Source organism: Brachyhypopomus gauderio, chromosome 6 (assembly GCF_052324685.1).
Source record: "Brachyhypopomus gauderio isolate BG-103 chromosome 6, BGAUD_0.2, whole genome shotgun sequence".
Classification (NCBI taxonomy): domain Eukaryota; kingdom Metazoa; phylum Chordata; class Actinopteri; order Gymnotiformes; family Hypopomidae; genus Brachyhypopomus; species Brachyhypopomus gauderio.
The window spans coordinates 6404829-6428615 of NC_135216.1; the positions used below are offsets into that span (position 1 = coordinate 6404829).

General features: G+C 46.4%; 2 protein-coding genes and 1 long non-coding RNA gene across 4 annotated transcripts in view; 1 reads left to right on the forward strand and 2 right to left on the reverse strand.

Moving 5' to 3' along the window:
• LOC143516612 (uncharacterized) lies at positions 1-7276 on the reverse strand. Its single transcript, XR_013131746.1, has 4 exons — positions 7076-7276; positions 5852-6158; positions 2010-2178; positions 1-1206 (listed from the first exon to the last, which is right to left on the reverse strand). It is a non-coding gene; the product is annotated as an uncharacterized LOC143516612 (long non-coding RNA).
• adck5 (aarF domain containing kinase 5) lies at positions 7245-21543 on the forward strand. Its single transcript, XM_077008319.1, has 14 exons — positions 7245-7630; positions 8582-8676; positions 10762-10911; positions 11648-11723; positions 11855-12055; positions 13192-13446; positions 13908-14039; positions 14311-14394; positions 14481-14562; positions 18211-18289; positions 18408-18499; positions 18689-18941; positions 19490-19606; positions 19707-21543. The coding sequence occupies exons 1-14, from the start codon at positions 7607-7609 to the stop codon at positions 19807-19809; spliced, it is 1743 nt and encodes a 580-aa protein (XP_076864434.1). The 5' UTR covers positions 7245-7606; the 3' UTR covers positions 19810-21543.
• Positions 21117-23787, reverse strand: part of cpsf1 (cleavage and polyadenylation specific factor 1) — a 19879-nt gene continuing 17208 nt past the window's right edge. For both annotated transcript variants that reach the window (XM_077008316.1, XM_077008317.1), the window contains exons 33-38: positions 22557-22623; positions 22379-22426; positions 22071-22226; positions 21857-21986; positions 21644-21782; positions 21117-21367 (exon numbers count right to left, since the gene is read on the reverse strand). In XM_077008316.1, the coding sequence (XP_076864431.1) occupies positions 21320-21367; positions 21644-21782; positions 21857-21986; positions 22071-22226; positions 22379-22426; positions 22557-22623 (588 nt within the window). In that variant the 3' untranslated portion in view covers positions 21117-21319. The remainder of the gene's footprint in view (positions 21368-21643; positions 21783-21856; positions 21987-22070; positions 22227-22378; positions 22427-22556; positions 22624-23787) is intronic.

A 23787-nucleotide genomic window follows, 5' to 3' on the forward strand; every position in this document is an offset into this window, starting at 1 on the left:
TTTATTTTTTTGAGCAGTGTATGTGTGTATATATATATGTATGTATGTATATATATATATATATATATATATATATATATATATATATATATATACATACACACACACACACACACATACACACCCTTGTTGCCCTTGCCAATTCATTAAGACTTTTGTTTTTCAGGAAATCTGCATATCTTGAGCAGCTATTTGTTAATGGAAAAGCCCATTGTATGACACTCTTAGGGTATACTCACACTAGGGTCTGTGATCCGGGCCCGGTTCCCTGCCGAAGCACGGTTCGTTTGACTAGTGTGATCTCCCTGAACCGGGCCCGGCCCAGTTAACCGTGCCCGGGCCTGCTTGAAGAGGTCGGCCAGGGCACGATTCGCGTGGACTCGGTTCGCTTCTAGTGTGAGCGCTATCTGTGCCCGGGCCCGCTTGTTGCCTCGTGTGATTGGTTCATTTTGCCGGAACTCAAACATGACGTCAGTGATGCGATGCTCACGTTAAACAGTCATGGCAAAGGGATTGTTGTGTTAAATGATCGACAAATCTGCTTGCACCGTGTTTTTGCACTCCCAAAACGACTCCAAAAATACAATAAAAAGAGAATCGGGAACTCCATAGTGTTGTGCGAGCATGCTTTTTTCCAAATAAAGTGGCGTGGTGATGACATAAGCGTGCTCGGGCCGGCTTGATAAAGGCAGTGTGAGTGCAGGCCAGAGGGGGAGTGGGGAGGGGGGGTAACCGGGCCCCAGCACGGAACGAGCAAACCGTGCCTAGTGTGAGTACGCCCTTACACTACCTAATATTAAACAAAACGAAAGCCAAAGTCAGATTCAGAAATGTTTGTCAACAGAAGAATGCGACTGCAGTGAGGACATTGTACTGTGGATAGATGTGAAACAGTTACAAGAGCTATAGGTGGACTTGCATATGAATGTTCCACATGTACTAAAAGAGGAGCAGAGGGAGGGGGGGTCACTGGAGGCACCACAGATGCAAGCTTGGTATTGGATGGGGAAGGTACATTCAAAGCCTGGTGTGAAGACAGAGAAGAGATCCTTGCTGGAGAAGATAAAGGTAGTGTGTTCAAAGACACCTGACACAAACACAAGTGTTTTTCCATATCAATCCGGCGTATTACTGTCTTCTGGCAGAAAGGACAGTGAAAATGACCCTCTGTCCGGCATGATAATCTGCATTTTAACAGATGTTTGTCTGTAAGATAAAAAAAGAAACATTTTAAAGCATGATGGGAATAAAATTAAACATCTCTGAAAACCAGAAATAATTACGGTAAATGTGTTTTGTGAAATGTAATTCAGAAAATGGCTATGGAAAAAGGGCAGAGATTTTAGGGTTGTGATACATGAACATAAAATAATTTATCAAATTATTTATGAAATCTTAATCTTGAATAGTGTACATAAGCTAAGTGGCAGAAAGGGTTTTCAAATAGTATACAATCCCCTCCAGGGTAGATTATCCAGTACACATTCCATTCAGTTATGGCATTATCTAAATACAGTGTCTATAGAAAGTATTCACACCATATAGATATTTAGACACACTATACCCTGAAAATAAAAAATAAATGATATCTTACTTTTCCAGCTGTATTTACATATTATAACCATATTCAATATTTTTTATCCTTCGTCTAACTTTCCACAACTCTATCACAGAACTCCTGAAAGCATCTTTCCAACCTGGTGCTACTAGTAGTGGAGTCAATTAGCCTGGTGTGTGATTTGGAAGGTGATGGTGGTTGAACCTGAGAAAGTTTATAATGTTTACTCTAAGGGGCTGATTACTTATCTAAAAGAGGTATTTTACTAATGATATCATTTTTCAGATTTTAATGTGTAAAACCATCTGGGAAGTTAGACATTTATTTACATTTTGGTATAACGTGGCAAAAGGCAAGGATTTCAGTAGGATATACATTCTTTCTATAGGCTCTGTATGCACATTTAAAAGAACATGGATGATGACTGAAAATAAAGATAATCTTTGCGTACCTTTGTATTTTATCCCATTCTTCATATGGGCATCCACATGTCTGTTGATCTTCCCCTTTCTTGTTGGTTTGAAGGTTGGGCAGAGAGGACAGTGAAACAGTTTTCTGCAACATGTGTTGCATTCTTCGATGTTCAGTTGTACACCAGCATCACAGATAGAAGGGTGCATCTAAAATAGAGTGATTAATAAGATTAATTGGACATTTATTTTATTGAAATGTTATAACGTTATCATTCTAATGTCAGCAATATATACAATATATGAAACAGTGAACGGTAGGCCGCAGAGATAGTACCTGAAGTGGCTTATTGCTCTTACAATAGTGAGGCGCTCTCTGCGTGTGACACAATAGCGCCGTTCAGCTTTATTGAAAGTCTTACTGAAATAAGCCACCACTTTCTTCCCCTCCTGACCCACCTGGCTCAGCACCGCTCCCATCCTCACATTGCTGGCATCTGTATCTAGAACAAAGGGCAAGTTGGGGTCTGAGTGGATGAGAATGGGAGCCTCTGTCAAGGCCCTCTTCAAACAGCTGAAAGCCTGTTCACACTCTGGTGTCCAGACAAAATCACTGCCCTTACGCTGCAGGCGGAACAGGGGCGCAGCTATGCAAGAAAAGCCACGCACAAACCGTCTGTAATAGGATGCCAGGCCAATGAAGCTTTTTAGTTCCCTCAGATTGGAGGGGGTCGGCCAATCCTTCACAACCTGCACCTTCTCCTCCATAGTGCTTATGCCCTCTCTTCCAATCCTGTGGCCCAGAAACTCCAGTTCTCGACGCATAAAGCAGCACTTGTCTGGGTGGAGCTTCAGACCTGCTGCTGCTATCTTTTGTAGGGTCTGCCAGGTTGATGGGAACATGGCAGAAATTTCCCGTGTGCGTCCAGCCCACGACCCGTGCACACTCCGCGATGCCATCTCCCTCGGGGTGGAGTTGAGATCTCCGACGCCTCTGTTGGGCTCCATCCAGCAGAGGAAGATGGGACACAGAGGCAGAGGTCTGCGTCGTCCTGTTTATACAGACCCCGTGTCATTTCCCTGCCCACCAACTTGCCTAGGGCACTGCACGCTGATGTGACCGGCCTGACCACACACCCAGCACATGGGAGGGCCCCGGCGCGGACGAGTCCCGCCGCGTGGTGACTGCAGCGACACTGCACGGATCAGTTCCGTTAACTCAGCAGCCCACGCCGGTTTCTCTTGGCCTGAGCTCTCTTGTACCACAGTCCTCACAATGGGGCCAGCGTGGCAGCTGTCTGCAGCTGCTCCCACCGCTTCTCTCTCTAGGGCCAGCTCCAGTGCCTCCTGCAGCGTGCGAGGATGGGCCAGTTGCGTCTGTATACGTAACTCTCTAGGAGTTATGGCACGGATGAACTGGTCTCTGGCCAGCCCGCTTTACATGTCAGCAGCCATGTGCGAATATGCCCTCCTAGTTAGGGTTTCAATGTCGTTGGCCAGTGCACATAGAGGCTCTCCTCAGTAAGGCACAGAGCCAGCTGAAGTGCTTTCATGTCCTCTGACCAGCCCGCAGCCCTTGCTAGCAGTTCAAACTGGGCATGGAAAGCCTCCCAGTCCGCTCTACCAGAGTATTTTGGAGTTTTCACTTTGAGCTGGTTACCATGGTTGCCATCTACGTTTACCAGTCTCTCCTGTCCCTATTCTCCATGGACCTAACTGCTGCCAAGACATCATTCTACAGAGAGAAGCTGGAGGCATCTACATCAGATCCACGCAAGATGTTCAAAATCTTCTCTTCTCTCCTCAAACCCTCCCCCCTCCAACTCCCACTTCTCTTACTGCAGATGATTGTCACCTTCTTTGAAGACAAGGTCAATACGATTCGCAGCACCTTTTCCCTAGTCCCTGTGCCCACTGTGTCCCCTCCTACTCCTCCCTTTTCTCTAACCTCCTTCTCTCCTCTCTCAGCTGAGATGGTGCTTCAGCTGCTGACATCCAGCAGTCCCACCACATGCCCTCTGGACCCCATCCCATCCACACTCCTCCAGACAATCTCCCACGAACTCCTCCCATTCATCTCAACCATCATCAACAACTCCTTATCTTCAGGAATTGTGCCATCATCATTCAAGGCGGCTAGGGTGGTGCCAATCCTAAAGAAACCCAACCTTGACGCCACCAACATCAGCAACTACAGACCGGTATCTCTCCTCTCATTCCTCTCTAAGATCCTTGAACGGGCTGTACACAACCAGCTATCCTCCTTTCTCTCACAGAACCAGCTTCAGGACCCCAATCAATCTGGCTTCAAGCCGGCACATTCTATGGAAACTGCACTCATTGCAGTAACTGAGAAACTCCATGCGGCTAGAGCAACTGGACTATCATCAGTTCTGATTCTGCTTGACCTTTCGGCGGCCTTTGACACAGTCAATCACGAGATCCTCCTCTCCATCCTTTCAGGCCTTGGTATCACTGGCAATGCATGGACGTGGTTTGCATCCTACCTGGAGGGACGTTCCTACCAAGTAACATGGGGTGGATCAACATCCACGCCATGCAAACTCTCCACCGGTGTTCCACAAGGCTCAGTGCTGGGTCCACGTCTTTTTTCCCTTTATACCCGCTCATTGGGTGAGACAATTTCTGCACATGGCTTCGGTTATGGTTATGCGGATGACACCCAGCTCATCTTTTCCTTCCCACCTTCTGACACACAGGTTTCAGCTCGAATCTCTGCATGTCTAAAAGACATTGCCTCTTGGATGGCAGCTCACCACCTAAAGCTTAACCCAAGCAAGACAGAGATACATCCCTGGAAAAGCCAGTCCTCATCTTGATCTTTCTATCTCATTCGAGAACACCGTGATCACTCCATCCATGGAAGCGCATAGCCTTGGTGTAGTTGTTGACAATCAACTCTCCTTCACGGCCCACGTTGCTAACACAACACGATCATGCAGATTCGCCCTTCACAACATTCGGAGGATTCGGCCATTTCTCTCTAGGGAGGCCACTCAGGTCCTTGTCCAGTCCCTTGTCATCTCAAGACTGGACTACTGCAACTCCCTCCTGGCTGGTCTTCCTATGCATGCCATCAAACCCCTGCAACTGATCCAGAACGCTGCAGCTCGGCTGGTCTTCAACCTTCCCACGTTCAGCCATGTCACTCCCTTGCTGTGCTTCCTCCACTGGCTTCCGGTAGCTGCCCGCATCAAATATAAAACCCTGGTGCTGGCCTACAAAGCAAAGAATGGTCCAGCTCCTCCTTACTTGATGGCCATGGTAAAACCCAGAAGCATACCTAGAGCCCTCTGTGCCTCAAGTATGACTCGTCTTGACCCTCCATCATCCAGGACACATGGGAGACAAGCATCCAGACTTTTCTCTGTCCTGGCTCCAAGGTGGTGGAATGAACTTCCCTTGTGTGTCCGAACATCGGAGTCACTTGCTGTCTTCAGATGCCGACTGAAGACCCACCTCTTTCAAGTGCACTTTACATAATTATACTTTTGTCTGCTGTGCTTCATCGTCTCTTTGCTCAGGTGTTTGTTATAGGTATTGCTTACTGTCTTTTTCTCAGGTATTGTGCATAATTGGGTTACAGGAATTGCTTACTGTCTTTTTCTCAGGTATTGTGCATAATTGGGTTATAGGAATTGCTTACTGTCTTTTTCCTTAGGTGATGTGTATATTCAGGTATAATAATGACTTGGCATAATTTTTAGGTATCATATGACTTTCGTCTAGTGGTTTTTCCAGCTTAGAGTGCCTCGTGTTCAGGACTATCTATACTACCTTGGAGATTCCAAGCAACTATGTAGCACTTTTGTAAGTCGCTCTGGATAAGAGCGTCTGCTAAATGTCATAAATGTAAATGTACCTTAGGTCTTGCGTCGTCTCGAGGTTTCACGCATGCGCTGTCCTCCTCCTTCACCAAGCAGAACCCAGCATCGGCAGCTGTCTCTCTCACGTGAGTGACATGCTCTGAAGCACACTCAGAGCTCATCCCAAGCCAGGAAGCACCAGCGTACTCGCCGTCCATCTCCTCCTCTTTAATATGCAGCGTGTTAGGCTCGCCCCACTGTGCGGTCATCTCGCTGGTTGATAATGCTAGCGAGCCTGGTCCGAGTGGAGACTGTACTCCGGTTGTTTACTTCTGACACCAACGTAGCGCCTCAATAGACGCACTGACAGGAGGGACAGAAAGGCGTTGCAGTCGACGCTTAATTAAGTAAACTTACAAAGATTATTGTTAACAAGCTATCGAGCTAACAAAACTATTGGGCTTCAACTAGCATCCGAACTGACCTCACAAAAACATACAGCGACTCTCTCTTCCATTTTCTCCACCCCCCCCCCAAACCGCGCTATCTAGCCTGCCCCCCTGTGCTTTCCCCAAATCACATGCTTGTTTATGCCCTAAACACCGCCCCCCTGTGCTTTCAACCAATCACATGCTTGTTTATGCCCTAAACACCACGGAGCATTCTCAACCGTTAATAAACACGGACAGATTCGCTACAGTATCTTTATTCACCTACAAAATGACAAGTTGTATGTCTTAAACTTCACTATGACTTTAAAAAAATTATTAGCTGAAATATGTTGCTCTGTAATAATATAATAGCCCAGCTTAAAATGATTAAGACATGAAAATATTAACAAAAGCTGAATAACTGAAGATATTTTGATCAAAGGTTTACTCTGTAAAATGTAAATAAAACAAAAGACCATGTTGTTGAAAAATGAAAGTTGTTGTTTTTAGAATATTTTTTTTCATTTATAAGAATTTACTTACTGAATGATTAGCGACAATGCTAGCTAAAGTGGCGACACTAACTACATTATTAAGCTAGACTAAATTTTACTGGTCAGATGAGGTCCAATATTTCATATAATAGTAATCTAGCTAAATGGATTATGACTATAGAGCACTCAAACAGTCCAGAACACTGGAATGCAGCTATTTACTAAACATTAGCTAGCCTACCTAGCTAACAAACAGGTCTCAATAGGCTTTATTTTTTATTTAGCTTTTATTCACTCAAGCTGTAGAGTTCAATAAAATATATACTATTTAAATAAACTATTTTAAGATACTCACCTTCATTCAAAATGCGTCTCACAAGACAAGTAAGGAAAACCTTGAGATGGGACTGGCTGCAGCGAGGTACTCTTGAGAACCTTACTATTTTACTATTGTCATTTCCGGCCCCACGCTGGAGTAACGTCACTTCCTGCCCCAACGTGGAGCTGCCTCCAGCTGGAGGTCTGCAGTCAGACCCGTCTCTGCAGCCTATCACTATACAATATAGATCAATGTTTCCGGCCCCACGCTGGAGTCACGTCACTTCCTGCCCCAACGTGGCTCCGCCTCCAGCTGGCGCGAGACGAAGGAAGACGGTGACGGAGCGCGTGAGGACGTCCGCGCGCTCAAACCCGTCGCGCGGCAGCGAGCTGGACATGAGCGGGACGAGACGGGCGGCGCCGCCATTCCGCAGGCCGCGGGCAGCAGTGTCGGTTGGTTTCGGGCCAAGCGGTTTGGAGAACCGGTAGGAAGCTGTCGCAGGACCCGATAGCGTTTTACCGAGACGTCGTTAAGGTGGAAAAACCCCCACGACGGTTGACGAGGAACATGCCAGGACAAACATTCCCGACGGTAAAAACCTCATTCGGTAGTTTGTTCTTTAGCGGACTAACTTCACGTCGTAAGCGTGGCTGTGTTGTACCGCCGCAGCTACGTGGCTACAAGTAACCTTTACATTCTCATTAGATAACGGCCCGTTCACTGTATTAAACCAGCCAGACAGGTGTTAACATCAGTCGTGAGTGTGTGGTTTAAGTTCACTGTAACAATTCAGGACGTGCCAGTAGAAACATGCGCCAGCACACTACATGTCGTGTACTGGAGTGATTATATCCAGTTAACTTCTCACAAGAGTTACTCCACTAAGACGTAGACCCTATCGCAGATATGGTTATAAGTGAGTCTTCCTAAAGAATGCGGTTCTCAAATTCAGTCAAGAGATTGTCCTTCAACTAAAGGGTATGGTTGATGTTTAACTGCAGGCTTAATAAATTGTTTTATTTCTTTATAAGGGAGGATGTTTCATAACGCTCTACTAATTGTGGATCTGTGTCATCCAGGCATAACTTGAAAACAGTAAATAATGCTTGGTCTTGCTTGTGGGTTTGTCCCTGACACTGAAACAGTATGTGCAAATGAAGCCTCCTCTGTCCAGACATTTTGTCCCTCGATCCTGACGGCTTATGAAAACACTCTGGGCTTTTGCTGGAGACCTTGATAAGAAATGCTCACCTCCTCTGAGGGGCTTCAAAACATGTACCAGTGATCACTGATGTTTTTACAAGAAGGCAGTTGTTATTGTTTTCTCACTACATGTTTCCTCCCCCCCTTCACTGTGTACCACAGTGACCTTGGCTGTTTAAGGGACAAACACTCTGAGCTGCACAACAACTTTAAACACACAGAAAAAGAATCAGTATTTTGGCAAGGACCAAACCTGACCTCAGATTCTTGTACCATAATATGCTTACATGCGAAATCTAAATTATTTTGCATTTTGACATGGTTCCTTTGTGTTTTCAGCTGCGGGTTTGCCGTCTCCACCTGTCACTGCTACGGCGATGTTACCCTCCCTCCAACCTCCAGTGTCTGCCCCAGAGGTCATTCGGTTCCCACAGGTAGGTCCTCAGTGGCAGCTCCGTTCACCTCTGAAGACAGACCCAGCCTTCATGTGCGGTCGCATGGGCTGCTTTTCCAAAGATTAGGTGAAAGTCATTAAATGCTCACACACCTTGGGTACACACACTTTCACTATTCCACTGCTGCCAACCAAAGCTATTAGCCTGTGAATGACTGATTATGTACTCAGAGAGGTAGATGAGAGGCGATGAACTCAAATCAATATAATCAGGTTACCCGCGGGTCCTTAAAAAGTCTTAAAATTTAGTTTTACTTATTCAAGGTCTAAAAATGTCTGGAATTTTAGGAGGGGAGGCATTAAATAAGTGTGTTGCTCAGTTTTTCTGTTTTATTTTACTGATGTATATCTCACAATAATTAACATTTTCGCAACGGCTGTATACTCCGCCTGCTAAATGGCAGTAGTAAAGGAGTGGCCAACCTGTGGCTCTTTGCCTGGTTTCATGCGGCTCCCCAGCCGGTCCGCGCCAGAGACCGTATATATATATTATTATTTTATATATGTATTGTATATACGGTTTCTGGTCCATGCTCTCACCTGCACTAATGGTCTGTGCTGTGGCCTGGTCACCTCATCAGCTCTGAGGGCGACACACTGCTACACCTTCGTGGTGCACAGATTGTTTACAAGCACAGCGAGCCGCTAACACTTTTGAAACCGGCGTAGTGGAAAACACGCATTTGACTGTCTTCACACACTCACACAAGTTACTAATTGGCCAACTACTGGCGATCGATCGATCGCGATATAATACTAATTTTTTGTCCATCACCCCCCGTCAACAATTTACACTCACCTCTTCCGGTCAACAATCCCCCCCCCAACCCGTCAACAATTTACATGTCCATGTATGATGTGGCTCTTTGCCGTAACACAGTAAAAAAAAGTGGCTCTTGGTCTCTGACGGGTTGGCCACCCCTGCAGTAGTACGTCACCTAACAGGTGGAAACAGCAGATGAATGATTTAGCTGCCTAGCAAGCTGCTTTTCTTATTTGAGGGCTGCGGCGGGAACAACAATACAAGGCTTCGATACAGACATGGGTAAATGTCCATTCAGTGAAGTGGCTGGAGGATGAAAAATATTGTGGCTGGCTGAAACCTTCCAGTGATTCGTATGAGGCGCGATGTGAACTTGCCGAAAAACATTCAAACTTGGTACAATGGGCTGTAAAGCTCTGGATTCTCATATGAAATCTGAAAAACACGCGATATGATAGCACTCGTAATAGTAATATGCATATCGAGTCATTCGCTGCTAACTGCAGTTTAACTGTAAGTGCCAAAAATGATTTGTCTACTGTGTAGTGCGACCAAACGTCCGTATTTCCCGGGACGTATTTCACGTCCTGTCCTGGGGTTTTTTTTAAGCGAGGAAATGTCTTGGTTTTTAAATTGCCTTCATTGGACCATTACAATTTAAATGTACAGGCACTAGGGCACTGCATGTGCCGTAATCCCTGAGCCGCGTCAAACTTACACCCCCCCCCCCCCCAAATTTACACTCGCCACCCCCTCCAGGTTCAAATCTCACTCCAAGCGATCTTGAAAAGTTGGCAACCCTGGTATTATTTTTTCTTGTGAGAGGTATTAAAAAGGTCTTAAAATGTCTTTGAATTTGAGATTTAAAAATGTGCAGATACCCTGATAATGATTAATTGAACGTTTACCTCCATTATGGTTATTCATGATTGGGGGGGGGGTTGCTGTGTTTTTTGCCCTTATAGTTCACTGACAATTGTTCAAATATAAAAGCCGGGACATCTTTTAAAATGTTTTTATGAAAGATATGATTTTTTGTGTTTTAACACAAAAAAGTTGTTTATTGTCGCTGTCTGGATGGGGCAGAGTCAGACTACATGTGCAGTAGAATATTTTTAAGTACATTAACAGTGAGCAAAGTAACGTAGTAACATTTAAAGTGTATTTAAATGTCTGTTTGTCTGTTTTGATGTATTTTCGAGTAATTGTCTTACAGCGAGAAACGGTGGTCTTTTGCATACTTCCAAGCTACTTCACCTTCTTCACCAAGGGTCAGACGTTCATTGTGCTTCGTTTCTCCAGACAGGGGAGGAGTCACCGGCTGCTGAAGCGCTTGTTGGCTGGTGTGTTGGTGGGTGTGCCTCTGGCGGCTGGCCTCCGCTACTACGTCTCTGAGCCGCGGGACAGGCGACGGATGAGGATCTTTGGCGAGGGAGTTGGCCGCTTCAGCAGGTAAGGGCTGCTTCATCTCCAGCTTCGTAAATAGGAGGCGGGATCCTCCTAGCCACTCCCACCGGGAGTGTCACCGAGACTTGGAGAGAAGCGCCACTGTGAGGTCACAGATAATGTGTCAGGATTGAGGAGCAGGTGGGCGGGGGGTTCAACACTGGTTTTATTAGTGTTTGTTTATTGTGCCCTTTATCCAAATATAGCCAAATATAGATGAATGAACAGCAATTCAGTAAGCATATTGTCATTGACACATGACTAAGGCTATAATGCTTATTCAAATAATATTTCCCATGCATTTGTGTAAATGCCGTCTCTCTTTCTGGAAACCATACCTTTTAGTGAATAATGTTCACTTTTGGTGATGTTATGAAAGGCATGACGCGCAAGTCACTTTTTTGATAGAGTACTTGTATTTTACTCAAGTATGGGTCTTTAATACTTTATACATGTCTGTGTGGACCACATGGTAAAATTGGCAACATTATGATTAAACATGTCATTTGTAAACTGGACATCAAGCTGTTTATTTGAGTGAGTTCTCACGCACCAGGCAGTGCCCTGTTTACATTCGTCCTCTATCTGTAGCGTGTTTAAAAAGTCAACATATTTTTGACAATGATTTACAAGGAGGCTTTCAGTAGTTCATTTTTTAATGGTATGTAATGTTTAATGTGAGGTCAAGAGGCGAATGTCATATACACTAGCAAAAACATAATTTTTATTAATCTCTCAATAGGTCTGTCTATGTTGGATTCCTGATATCAGTTGATTACTGGTGGACCTCCAACATTGTTCTGCGTGGCGTGGATGAAGTAGGTTTGAAATTGATGAATCTCCTCACCACTGTTGAGCCTGCACCTAAATAAACGTTTGAATTGTCCGTGGCCGGAATGGCGTTCCTCTTCCTCACGACCCGCTCTCCTTCTGCGTCGCCCGTGTCCAGAGCGCTCCAGAACACACGGCGGCCATGTCTGCGTGCCACCAGAGAGCGGCCGACAGCATGGTGGCGGGGGCCTTGCGAAACGGCGGCCTCTACATCAAGCTGGGCCAGGGCCTCTGTGCCTTCAACCACCTGTTGCCCCCAGAGTACACACGCACGCTCCAGGTGCTCGAGGACAAGGCCCTGGACCGCAGGTACAGAGAGGTACGACACTACTGTCACGGCAGCACTCTGTTTTGGTCTCTCTAGAATCATATTCTTCAGTATACATATATGTATTTATCACTCTTGGTATTGAGTAGAATGGATATCACTTTATTAAGGCATATTGAACATGTGTCAGGCCTATTACACGTTGATCATTGCATGCCTTATGTGCTTGTAGGCGCTCTTTCTCTCTCTCTCTTTCTTTTTCTATCTATCTGTAGTTGTAAATTGAGTGTGTGAGCGCTCGGGCCTGTAGATAAGGATCAGCTGCGTCAGAGTAGTATATCTGGTAGACCGGAGGATCAAAGAGGCCATGACTCACTGACCCTGGCAGGGGAGGGGTGATACCTCACCCCATCACCTCACCTCATGTGGGCCACCAATGAGACCTAACATGCGTAACTCATGTCATGGAAGTATGATGTAGTCATGTAGCAAAATAGTATAAGAACTATGGTCTGTGAGAACGGGGCAGCTTTCTCTTGCAGACGCTCTTGAGTGTGTGTAACAGATCTCTGGATCGATCCATCTTTCTATTTTTCTGTCTTTTGACTTTAATAAATTTTATACTTTGATACAATACCCAAATGCTGTTGACTGTTCTTGCTCACCAATAGCGTTCAAATTTCAGCGACACTACCCGCCCCTCTCAGGAGTGCCCACCTGCTGCCGTTGTGGCCAGGGACGTTTTGCTCATTGTGGTGCAGCTACGTCATTCAGCTACATTATTAGCTGGCCAGTGATTGGGTGCGCTACATCACAGTCGTAGCAATGACTTATCATTCACATCAATAGCTCCATACCTGTTGGCCTTTGCTCATGAAAACTAAGGAATTTAATTAGCATTGAATTGCTCGAAAATATAGAACAAAATGCACGAAAAATAACAAACAAACAAACAAATGATGACTCCTTTCCTCTCCTGTTCATTTAAATAGAAATTCCAAATTCAGGAAGCACTGTCCAGCTTTGCCCAGTAGAGGGCCCACTTTTGAGTCTGGGTCCTCTGAAAGCTCCTCACTGCTCATTATAGATTCAGGCGGGGCTGTATGTAGAGGCGCTTTGTGACAGTGTTCGCAGACGGGGTTGTCCGCCTGTTCACGTGTGCACTGTCTGACCTGCGTCTGAACTAGGTGGACGCTTTGTTCCTGGAGGACTTCAACACCACGCCAGATAAAATGTTCAAGAGGTTCGACTACAAGCCAGTTGCTGCAGCCAGCCTGGCCCAGGTCCACAGAGCCGAGCTCGCCGATGGGACGGCCGTGGCCGTGAAGGTGCAGTACATCGACCTCAGGGATCGTTTCGATGGGGACATCAGGACACTGGAGCTGCTGCTGGACATAGTGAAGCTCATGCACCCCAGCTTCGGCTTCCGCTGGGTCCTAAAGGTCCGTGTGTTGCTCAAATACAGATGCTGCTCATATTACTGAACTATATTTCTGCTTTAAATTTTGAGAGTCCCTCTTAGTGGTCGAGGCCAGAGGTTGCAGGACATTTCAATGCCTTATTGTCATTGTGTATTATTTGGAGATGGTAGAGTAGTTAACGTGAGAAGAGTGAGCACCTGTTTACAGGAGCAGATGATTAGCTAATTACATCATACGCTAACTCAGTCGTGGTTTACTCACCTGGTTTTTACCCGACAGCTAATGGTACAAACCAGCTGTTGAAATGGTGGCACATTCGTTTCCTTTAAAGGGACGTGCAAAGCTGATGCCCCCTGGACTCGTGACGCCAATGTCGAACCGTCCCAGACGTCACGGACGTCGTCAGCCAGAGATGCTTTCAGACACACTGCGTGAAAAGGGTTTGTGGCTTCGACTTTCATACCTTCTGCTGCGGTTCTCAGGACCTGAAAGGGACTCTGGCCCAGGAGCTGGACTTTGAGAACGAGGCGAGGAACTCTGAGCGGTGTGCCGACGAGCTCAAGCACTTCAGATTCGTCGTCATACCCAAAGTTTTCTGGGAGCAAACTAGCAAGGTAACACAACTCGAGAACTTTAAACCTTAACGCCCAGCTGGAGGGTTTGCTGCAGCCTTCATACACATGCGCACACAGTACATAATGCCCAACAAATGTTTGGGGTGATGGCTGGCTTCATATGTATTGGATTGGTTGGGGATGGGGTGTGTAGTTTGGTTTGTGTGGTTTTTCCATGGCCAGACTGGTATTGTTAATCTGTGATTTGGAATTTGGTTTCTGGACTCCTGGCCAACTGGCCAGCTCACGCTCCCCTGCCCTCCCGTCGTAGAGAGTGCTTACGGCCCAGTTCTGTGAAGGCTGCAAGATCAACAACGTGGAGGCGATTCAGAGGCAGGGCCTGAGCCTGAAGGACGTGAGTATCAGGAGCTCAGTGCTGGTGCAGGGAGCTGATGCTGTTGTGCGGGAGGTCATAACATCGCCTCTCACTGCTGCTTTCAGACGGCCGACAAACTCATCCGCACCTTTGCAGAACAGCTGTTCTATACAGGCTTCATACACGCAGACCCCCATCCTGGAAACGGTAGGGTAAAGGTGTGTGTGTGTGTGTGTGTGTGTGTGTGTGTGTGTGTGTGTGTGTGTGTGTGTGTGTGTGTGTGTGTGTGTGTGTGTGTGTGTGTGTGTGTGTGTGTGTGTGTGTGTGTGTGTGTGTGTGTGTGCGTGCGCGCGCGCACGAACCTGAGCTGTCCAGGCAGCAAACGTGTGCTCTGACCACCAGACCAAAGATCCAGCTCTCAGTCTTCGGGAGCTCCGCCGATGTAATTCACACCTTCCGTGAGTCGTTTGGGCGTCCAGGTCTGTCAGGGGACAGGTGGAAGTCAAGGTCAAATTTATTTATATAGCGCTTTTTACAACGCATGTTGTCACAAAGCAGCTTTACAATCGTATGGGTCCAGGTTCAAAAGGGAACCCATCCTCCATTGGGCGGCTTGTTTGCACAAGTCTGTATTTGTGGACAAAAGGTGGTTCTACCAGTTAAAGTTATGATTCTTGTTCCCCGGCCAAGTAGTCACAGTCCCTTTTGGTGCAGATGGTGAGCCTCAAGTAGGAGCTAGAATCAGCACATCCTCTTGTGGCAATGGCACATCCAACCCCACCATCAGTATATCCACTGGCAATCCAGACCATCTCCCAGGTGCTTGTAGGTACTTGCATGCAATCGACTTGGGTAGAAGCATGCAAAAAGATAGACAATACAGACTGAGTGTGTGGACATCAATTCAAACCACCATAGATTTAAACATATATAGCTCATATGCCAGTGATTAGCATGTGGCTCTGGCAGGCTAATCTATAGCAGCATAACTAAAGGGAGGGGTTCAGAGGTGACCACAGTCATGAGGGCTCACTGAGACATTGCTTTCCAGTCAAGTCATAGTCACAAATAGAGTGATGCCATGACACAGCTGGATGACAGCATCAACATCTCAGATCACCAGAAATCTCAACGTCTGGGGGCCCCCAAGCCCCTACACCTTACAAGGGGAATATTAACTGAAGGCTTGATTTAAATCTTAAGTCTAGATTTAAAGATTGGAACTGTGTCAGAATCTCGGATTGGAGCTGGAAGGCTATTCCATAATTGGGGGGCTTTAAAGGTGAAAGCTCTGCCTCCGGCTGTAGTCTTACAAATTTTTGGAACTAAGAGAAATCCTACGTTTTGGGAGCGCAAAGGGCGAGATGGGTTGTAGTAAGCAATGTCAGATTGTGGGGCAAGACCATTTAACGCCTTATAGGTTAACAGAAGAATTTTAAATTCAGTTCGAAAGCCAGTGTAATGCTGCAAGAGTGGGAGTAATATGATAAAAAATTTTAGCCTTAGTTAGGATTCTAGCTGCAGCATTTTGTACAAGTTGTAGCTTCTTTATGGACTGTTTAGAGCAGGAGTGGCCAACCCGCGGCTCACGAGCCGTATGTGGCTCTTTGCCTGGTTTTATGCGGCTCCCCAGCTGGTCCCCGCTCACCTGCACAAATGGGGCGACACACTGCTACATTTTTGTGGTTTGCGGTGATGGATGGAGTGATGAATGATCCGAATCAATACTGACACCTAAGCTTTTTTCGGTAAATTTAGGTGTTTTTGAAAAAACATTTAGTCTGGGCCCAAGAATCAGCACCTCAGTCATATCAGAATTTTGTTGAAGAAAATTAGACGCCATCCAGTTTTTAATGTCCTGGATGCAGTTCTCAATCTTGAGAGTTGTAGTGATATCATCCGGATTGGAAGATATATACAACTGAGTATCATCTGCGTAGCAATGGAAGCGAATACCATGCCTACGAATGATGGTGCCCAGTGGTAGCATATATATTGAGAATAATTTGGAGCCCAGTACAGATCCTTGTGGGACACCATATTTTACCTTAGAATGCTCTGAGAATTTATTTACTAGTACAAATTGGTAACGATCTGTCAGGTAGGACCTGAACCAGGAGAGTGCTTGACCTCTTATGCCAATGAGTTTCTCCAGCCTATTTAGTAGAATATTATGATCAATGGTGTCAAAAGCAGCACTGAGGTCTAGCAGTATGAGAAAAGAAACTTGTCCTTTATCAGAGGATGTTAAGAGATCATTCAGTACTTTAGTCAGTACCGTTTCAGTGCTGTGATGGGGTCTAAATCCAGACTGAAATAACTGAAATGTTCTGTCTATAAGAAGGAAGAGAGTTGTGAAGAAACTACTTTCTCAAAAATTTTGCATGGTTTTTTAATTAGCGGCTTGATGACTGCAAGTTTAAAGTAACTTGGAATGTAGCCCAGGCTCAGAGAATAGTTAATTATGGTAAGCAAAGGTTCTACATTGCTGTGCAGTAATTCTTTAAGTAGATGGGTTGGTACGGCATCAGAGCTGACCAGACAGCTGTCAAGGCATGTTGACAGTCTCTGAGATAGCGTGACAAATTTTTTCCCTAATTTTATCAATCTTATCATTAAAGAATTTCATTAAATTGTTACTGCTACACTCTAGTGCAGGGGTCGCCAACCTTTTTGAAACTGGGAGCTACTTCTTGGATGCCAAGTTGCGTGTGCGAGTGTCAGTTGCTAAGCGGAATGAGAATACCGTGCTGTTATCACACATATCTGCTGGGTTAGAACACTTCTCAACCAGTCGGATTGTGAACTAACTGTTGTATAACACGCGAGCGACGTGTTGGAGACCCCTGCTCAAGTGGGATTAGTGAATTGATTTGTGAATTGATCGCAATGGTGCAACCTTGTCTAAAGCTGTACGAAGATAAGTCTCGACGTGCACGGTAAAACGTTCTAGTCCTTCCGGAGCTACAGGTGGATCAATGTTTGTCAGACCCAGTAAAATATACTAGTGAGAGCGGCTATGGTACTGGGTGTTATAGTTTGTTTAATTTGGTAGCGGGACGGCAGTTGAATGCCATGGTTCAAACGCAACTCGTACGTTATGAGTCTGTGGTCAGAAACGGCCCTCGCCCTGAGGAAGTACTGCTAAACTGGATATGTTAATACCAAACGATAAGACCAAGTCTAAAGTATGACTACAATTATGTGTAGGACCCACCACATTCTGAGTGATACCCACTGAATCAAGAATTGCTTGAAAGTTTTATGCTAAAAGAGTCATACAGATTTTCAAAATGGATGTCACCAACTATATAAATCACCAACTATAATCACCTTATCGGCTGATAGCACTACATGAGACAGGAAGTCTGAAAACTCCTGCAAGAACTCAGAGTATGAACCAGGGGGGTAAATGGTAATTAACGACTGTGACGCTTTGTTGGTTGGTACATTTGATACAGTGAGGATGAGATGTTCAAAAGAATTAAACTTGAGGCCGGATTTTTGAGAAATGCCTACATCTGAGTCATATATTGTGGTGACCCCACCTCCTCGACCATTTGGACGGGGGATGTGAACATATCGTATAAGCCCAGCGTGAACACGCAGGTGAGGGGAAGGGTGTGATCCTGCACGCAGGCGGGATTGCCCATCTGGCTCGTGAATCGTGTGATGCACACAGTCGTGGCCTCCGTAGGAGTTAGCGTTGCTCAGCGGGGGAAATGCTATGTGCTGGCTGCGCTGGTCAGAGCCCACGTTGGCTGCCTGGATGAGCCCCTGCTGGAGGTCGGGTGTGGTTGCTGTTCTGTGCCTCCGTCACGGGCTGTTGGAGCATTATGTTGGGCTTTATTCCAGTACTGGTGCGGAAGGGTCCGGATAATAAGGCCGAATTAGTTCTGCTGGACCACGGACTCTATGAGCGCCTCAGCAAAAGGTAAGAGCCAATCCGTGTGGTCCTTTAGAAGCAGATATGACTAATGCATCGGGAGTAAACATCTGGTAGTTTGTCGTATCAGATTTGCCTGTAAGTTGATCTTTGTTGATTGTTTTAGTGACAGGGTGGCTCTGTGCCAGCTGTGGCGTTCCATAATCCTGAGGGATGATGAAGCCATGAAGAGATACGCTAATGACCTTGGGGTCAAAGGTCAGCTTCACTTCACTGTGTTAACCATTAACTCTGAGATAAACCAGTGGCTTGCCTTTTTGCATAAAACATTTTGCAAACTTTTATTAAGGCCATAAAATGAGGTTAAGGCTAACCTGCCATGCACTCTGTAGGGCATAGGGATCCAGTTTGGAACTCACCCTCTTCCTCTCTGGCTGTCTGCCTCAGACTACTTCCTGTTCTGCGAGATGCTCCTGCAGCGGCCAATCAACATGCGGCAGCTGGGCCTGGGCAACGTGCTGAGCGGCGAGGAGACGTCGTACATGCGCACCATGGCGACGCAGCGTTTCGACAGCATCATGCGGGTGCTGAAGTCCCTGCCACGCCCCATGCTGCTCGTCTTCCGCAACATCAACACGGTCCGCAGCATCAACAACGTGCTGGGAGCAACGGTGGACCGCTACTTCCTCATGGCCCGGAGGTGAGGGGGCGGGGCCAGAACCGGCGGGTGGGAAATTATTCATTCTGCCTTGGACAGGGTGAAGGGAGCTGCAGGTTTCTTGTGAAGTGGAAAAATGGTCTTCAGTTAATTAAAGTAAAAAAAAAAAACATAAACAAATCAACAAAATGACTAAATAAATGTTGGGCTGTAATTTTGGAAAATGTACAAAGGGGCTGGACAGTAATCAGTGAACCCAGCGCAGGCTGTTGGAGTGGGGAATGTTCTTAACCGTAATGTGAGTTTTGAGTCTGGAGGTGTTTGGCGTAGCTCTCTACAACACTTGAGTTTTATTTGTTCCACTCAGCCTCTTGTATAAATGTCAGACCTGCGCAATGAACCCATCAATCAGTTTGGAAAGAATGTAATCTTTAGCACAAATATAAATTTTTAACAATACGAAGATTCTTATTCTTCACGCAATTCTCTTGTATTGTTTTTCAAGTTTTTTTAAAGTGATGAATAAGTAGAAGTTGCTGTATTGTTACATCTGATCAGCTTGTCCTTCTGCTTGGTACGTGTTTTGGCAGTGCCGTACGGGGCTGGGGTAAAACCCGAGCCGACGACGCCCACCTTCTGCCCCGCCTCAGACTCTTCCGCTGGGCCTGGACTTTCTGGGAGAGCCTGAAGTTCGAATGTGCCTTACGGTAATTACGCTACCTCCTAATAGTGCTGACAAACGTTAGCCGTAGTGTTGAGCTGTGCGTGTTGAGCTGTGCGTGTTCCGTGTGCGTGTTGCGTGTGCAGGTCTGAGATGCTGCTGATGAATCTCACACGTTCTCTGCTCCGGCTGCTCTCCTACTGCGGCGTCATTCCTCTGGACCAGGACGTCTATCAGTACCTGAAGTAACCGCGCTGCCTTGAGGAGCCCCCAGCAGGGGGCGCCACTGCCACACACCTCACCTGAAGAGGCTCCGTGTGCGCAGGACAAACGCCACACTGACTGAGCCTCGACTATGTATGGCATTGTTCCCATGAAACCCGGCCTGACTCGTGTATGGTCATGGGAGATCGTATACCTATAATTGGTTACATTGAAGTATAGTGGATTCAGAGGATCCAGTGATCTAGTGCAGCAGTCCCCAGTCCTGGAGACACATTTCAGTGCTTTAACACTCCAGGACCAGTTAGAGAGTTGATTGGTAACCGAGTTGAATCAATGTTGTGAATGTTAGGTGGTAATAAAGTGTGTGTGATGGTAGGGGTGGTCAGAACTTGGCAACTTGAGCAGTGGAACAGTGTACCACCACGGTAGGGACCAAACACATCTTCCCTCCGAGTGGTCTCACGGGCTCTTGGGTTTTAACTATTTATTTTTAAAGAACCATGGATCAGAAAGTAACTTCCAAGACACCGATGAGACACCGGATCTGCAATTAACTATTTATTGTCTCGGTTACTTGCAATGCAAATGAATAACTATCATGAAGTTCGTGTGTCATTTTTGATGCCAATTCAAAGTGCTGACCACATCGCATTATACAGTGTAGTGTCAACAACCGGTTCACTGTGCAGCTGCCTTCTGGTCTGTAGAGCCAAATCAGATACAACCAGGTATGTACAGTTCATGTAAGCGAATGACTAAGTGCCGATAGGCCTGCTAGAAGTACAAGATGGTAGTTTTTAGAGATGATGAGATCTAAACGGTCCTGGTAATCTAAGTGTATTCTTTTCTCATGCACTGAGGTAAAACATGGAAACTGAATGGTCTGAATTGATGGTGAAATGTTTTATCGTGTATTCTTCTTTCCATGACTGTCACATTTAGAAAGCCTGTATTTTATTTGTATTGTAATACATTTATCACATCCTGCTGCTAAAAGGCAGATTTGAATGAAGTGGTTTCATCAGGTACAGGGGTGAACTCCATTATACCACATAGGAGAAAAGTCCTCATATCTGTTCACCAAATACAGCTGTGATTGGCCCAGTCTGCTCATTGTTTTCCACACACGTGGTTCTGGATGTTTATTATATGTTAATATTATTAAACCATCACTAATATTTGGCACTATGTTCCCTCCAGCTTTACAGACTGAAAAGATTAAGACTGTTTTGTATCTTCGTGGTTGAGATCGGTTATTCCCCTCCGACAGTGAGGGTATTGACAGTGGCAGAGCATGTACAAACATTTAATACATATACAGGGACAGAGACTGAAACTTAGCCAAAGGTTTTTATTTTTTCCTTATTTGCCATACAAAATATTCGAACAGTCTATGGAAAATGTCCTTTTTACTGTCATGCCTATTTAACATTAACAAAACAACAACAAACAAACAAAACACGACCCTCCCATCGCTCAGTAGCAACCCTGGGAGAGGTCAGCTGGTGAGGTCATCAATGGGGGCGAGGCAACATCAGAAGTGGGCGGTTACTCTGTCAATCTCTAGCAGGTCTTCCAAAATCTGTAATGGAGAACAGAAGGTCTCGTTTTTGATCTTCCAGTCACACTAGGGCTGAGACTCTTTCAGAAAGTGCACACTCCTATACCCGAGGTACGAGTAGCTTCCCAACATCAGTACAAGCCCACGTTATCTTATATGTATTTCAACTGCAAAAAATAAACTCAATGAATACCAAATCATGGGTGTGGCATCATTAAACTGCGGACGGGGCCCTCCACCCCGACACTCAGCCATCCCTGTTGGTAAGAGGTCTGGGTGGAGCAGGCGTGGACTCACTATGTCGGAGGTGGTGCCGATCTTCTTGGCCAGCTCACTGCGCTCCATCGTGCTCAGGTACAGGTACTTATTCAGCAGCTCTCCATCCAGAATGTTCCGCACCGCGTTCTGGAGCGTGCGCCGGTCGGCGTGCAGCATTCTGACACACACACACATGGTTACCACAGCGCCTCAACCACCTCTAACCATTGTGAGACAGTAAATAAGTGATACCTGAAGGCCTTGGGGTTGAGGCCGGCATGGTGGGGCAGCATGGTGGTGAGGGCGTTCTGTAACATCAGCAGCCTGCGGTACGTCTTCTCCGGCATGGGCAGCAGCAAACCGATCCCACCATCCAGAGTGGCTACATGACGGAGGGAGAGAGGGAAGGGATTAGCTGCTGTATCGGAGAGCAGACCCGGAGTGTGGGTGTGTGTCTCAAACCCACCAAACCAGGTGATGTGCTTGTTGTCCCAGGTGAGTGCCTTCTTGCTGGCGGGGTCCAGAATGCCGCGGCAGGGCATCCTCCAGAAGGTGTTCACGTGGGCACCCACGTTGAAGTCTGCCCTCCGCAGCAGTCGCATGCCCCCGAAGCTCTCCTTAGCTACAACCCAGCAGAGCACAGCTCAGTCAGCACAGTTAACAGCTCACTGTCAGCACAGCTAACAGCAGAGCACAGGTCACACATGCGGCAATTAATAGCACACACACAGCACCAGGTAACAACAATCTTGACAGTGATTAGAGAAAACGTACCTTCTGGGAGATACATGTACACTAGCAGGTTTTTGTCACGGTCAGACACTGGATGAAAATAAAAACAGGCATTTTTACGCTGGAACTGATATGGTCAGGGTCAGTGTTTTATAAGCAATCCAAGTCAATCCAGGCCCAGCGGTGCTTTGACAGTCGTGCACGGCTGGAGGTCACTTACCCAGAAAGCCCAGCTGCCCACTGTCCACCATGAACTCTATGCTGTAAACCTCCAGAGGCTTGGCGTCCTGGACAGAAGGAAACAGCACAATGTTCACCTACTGCAAAGAAACTGTAGGAGCCCATTCAAACTAAAGGAACATGTCTGTTCCTTCTATTGCTTTAAGGTGTGAATCCAGCCATTAGGAAAGCTCTGTTAACATTAGTATAGATCAGGGGATACTAGTGTCAAGACTCCAGTTCCCTGGATGTAGGAGAACCATGGTGCTGGTTCTACAGTCAGCCCCTGTGACAAGACCTCAACACACCCTCCTTACCAGACAAGACCTCAACACACCCTCTTTACCAGACAAGACCTCAACACACCCTCTTTACCAGACAAGACCTCAACACACCCTCTTTACCAGACAAGACCTCAACACACCCTCCTTACCAGACAAGACCTCAACACACCCTCCTTACCAGACAAGACCTCAACACACCCTCCTTACCAGACAAGACCTCAACACACCCTCCTTACCAGACAAGACCTCAACACACCCTCCTTACCAGACAAGACCTCAACACAACCTCTTTACCAGACAAGACCTCAACACACCCTCTTTACCAGACAAGACCTCAACACACCCTCTTTACCAGACAAGACCTCAACACACCCTCCTTACCAGACAAGACCTCAACACACCCTCCTTACCAGACAAGACCTCAACACACCCTCCTTACCAGACAAGACCTCAACACACCCTCCTTACCAGACAAGACCTCAACACACCCTCTTTACGAGACAAGCAGCTACGAGGCTAAACACGCTGCCACTGGAATGGATTAAATGAAAATAATGACATGCAAAATTAAAGACAATAAGGACCAATCAGAGCTCTGCAAGGTGCATGCTGTCAGAACATTAGTCTTAACAACCAGGATATGTATATTAGGGAGGACTGCAGGAGTGCAGGACAGGATGTGTGAGTGTGAGCTGTGGTTGTGTGTTAGGGAGGTGTGAGTGTGAGCTGTGGTTGTGTTAGGGAGGTGTGAGTGTGAGCTGTGGTTGTGTGTTAGGGAGGTGTGAGTGTGAGCTGTGGTGTGTTAGGGAGGTGTGAGTGTGAGGTGTGTTACGGAGGTGTGAGTGTGAGCTGTGGTTGTGTGTTTGGGAGGTGTGAGTGTGAGCTGTGGTGTGTTAGGGAGGTGTGAGTGTGAGCTGTGGTGTGTTAGGGAGGTGTGAGTGTGAGCTG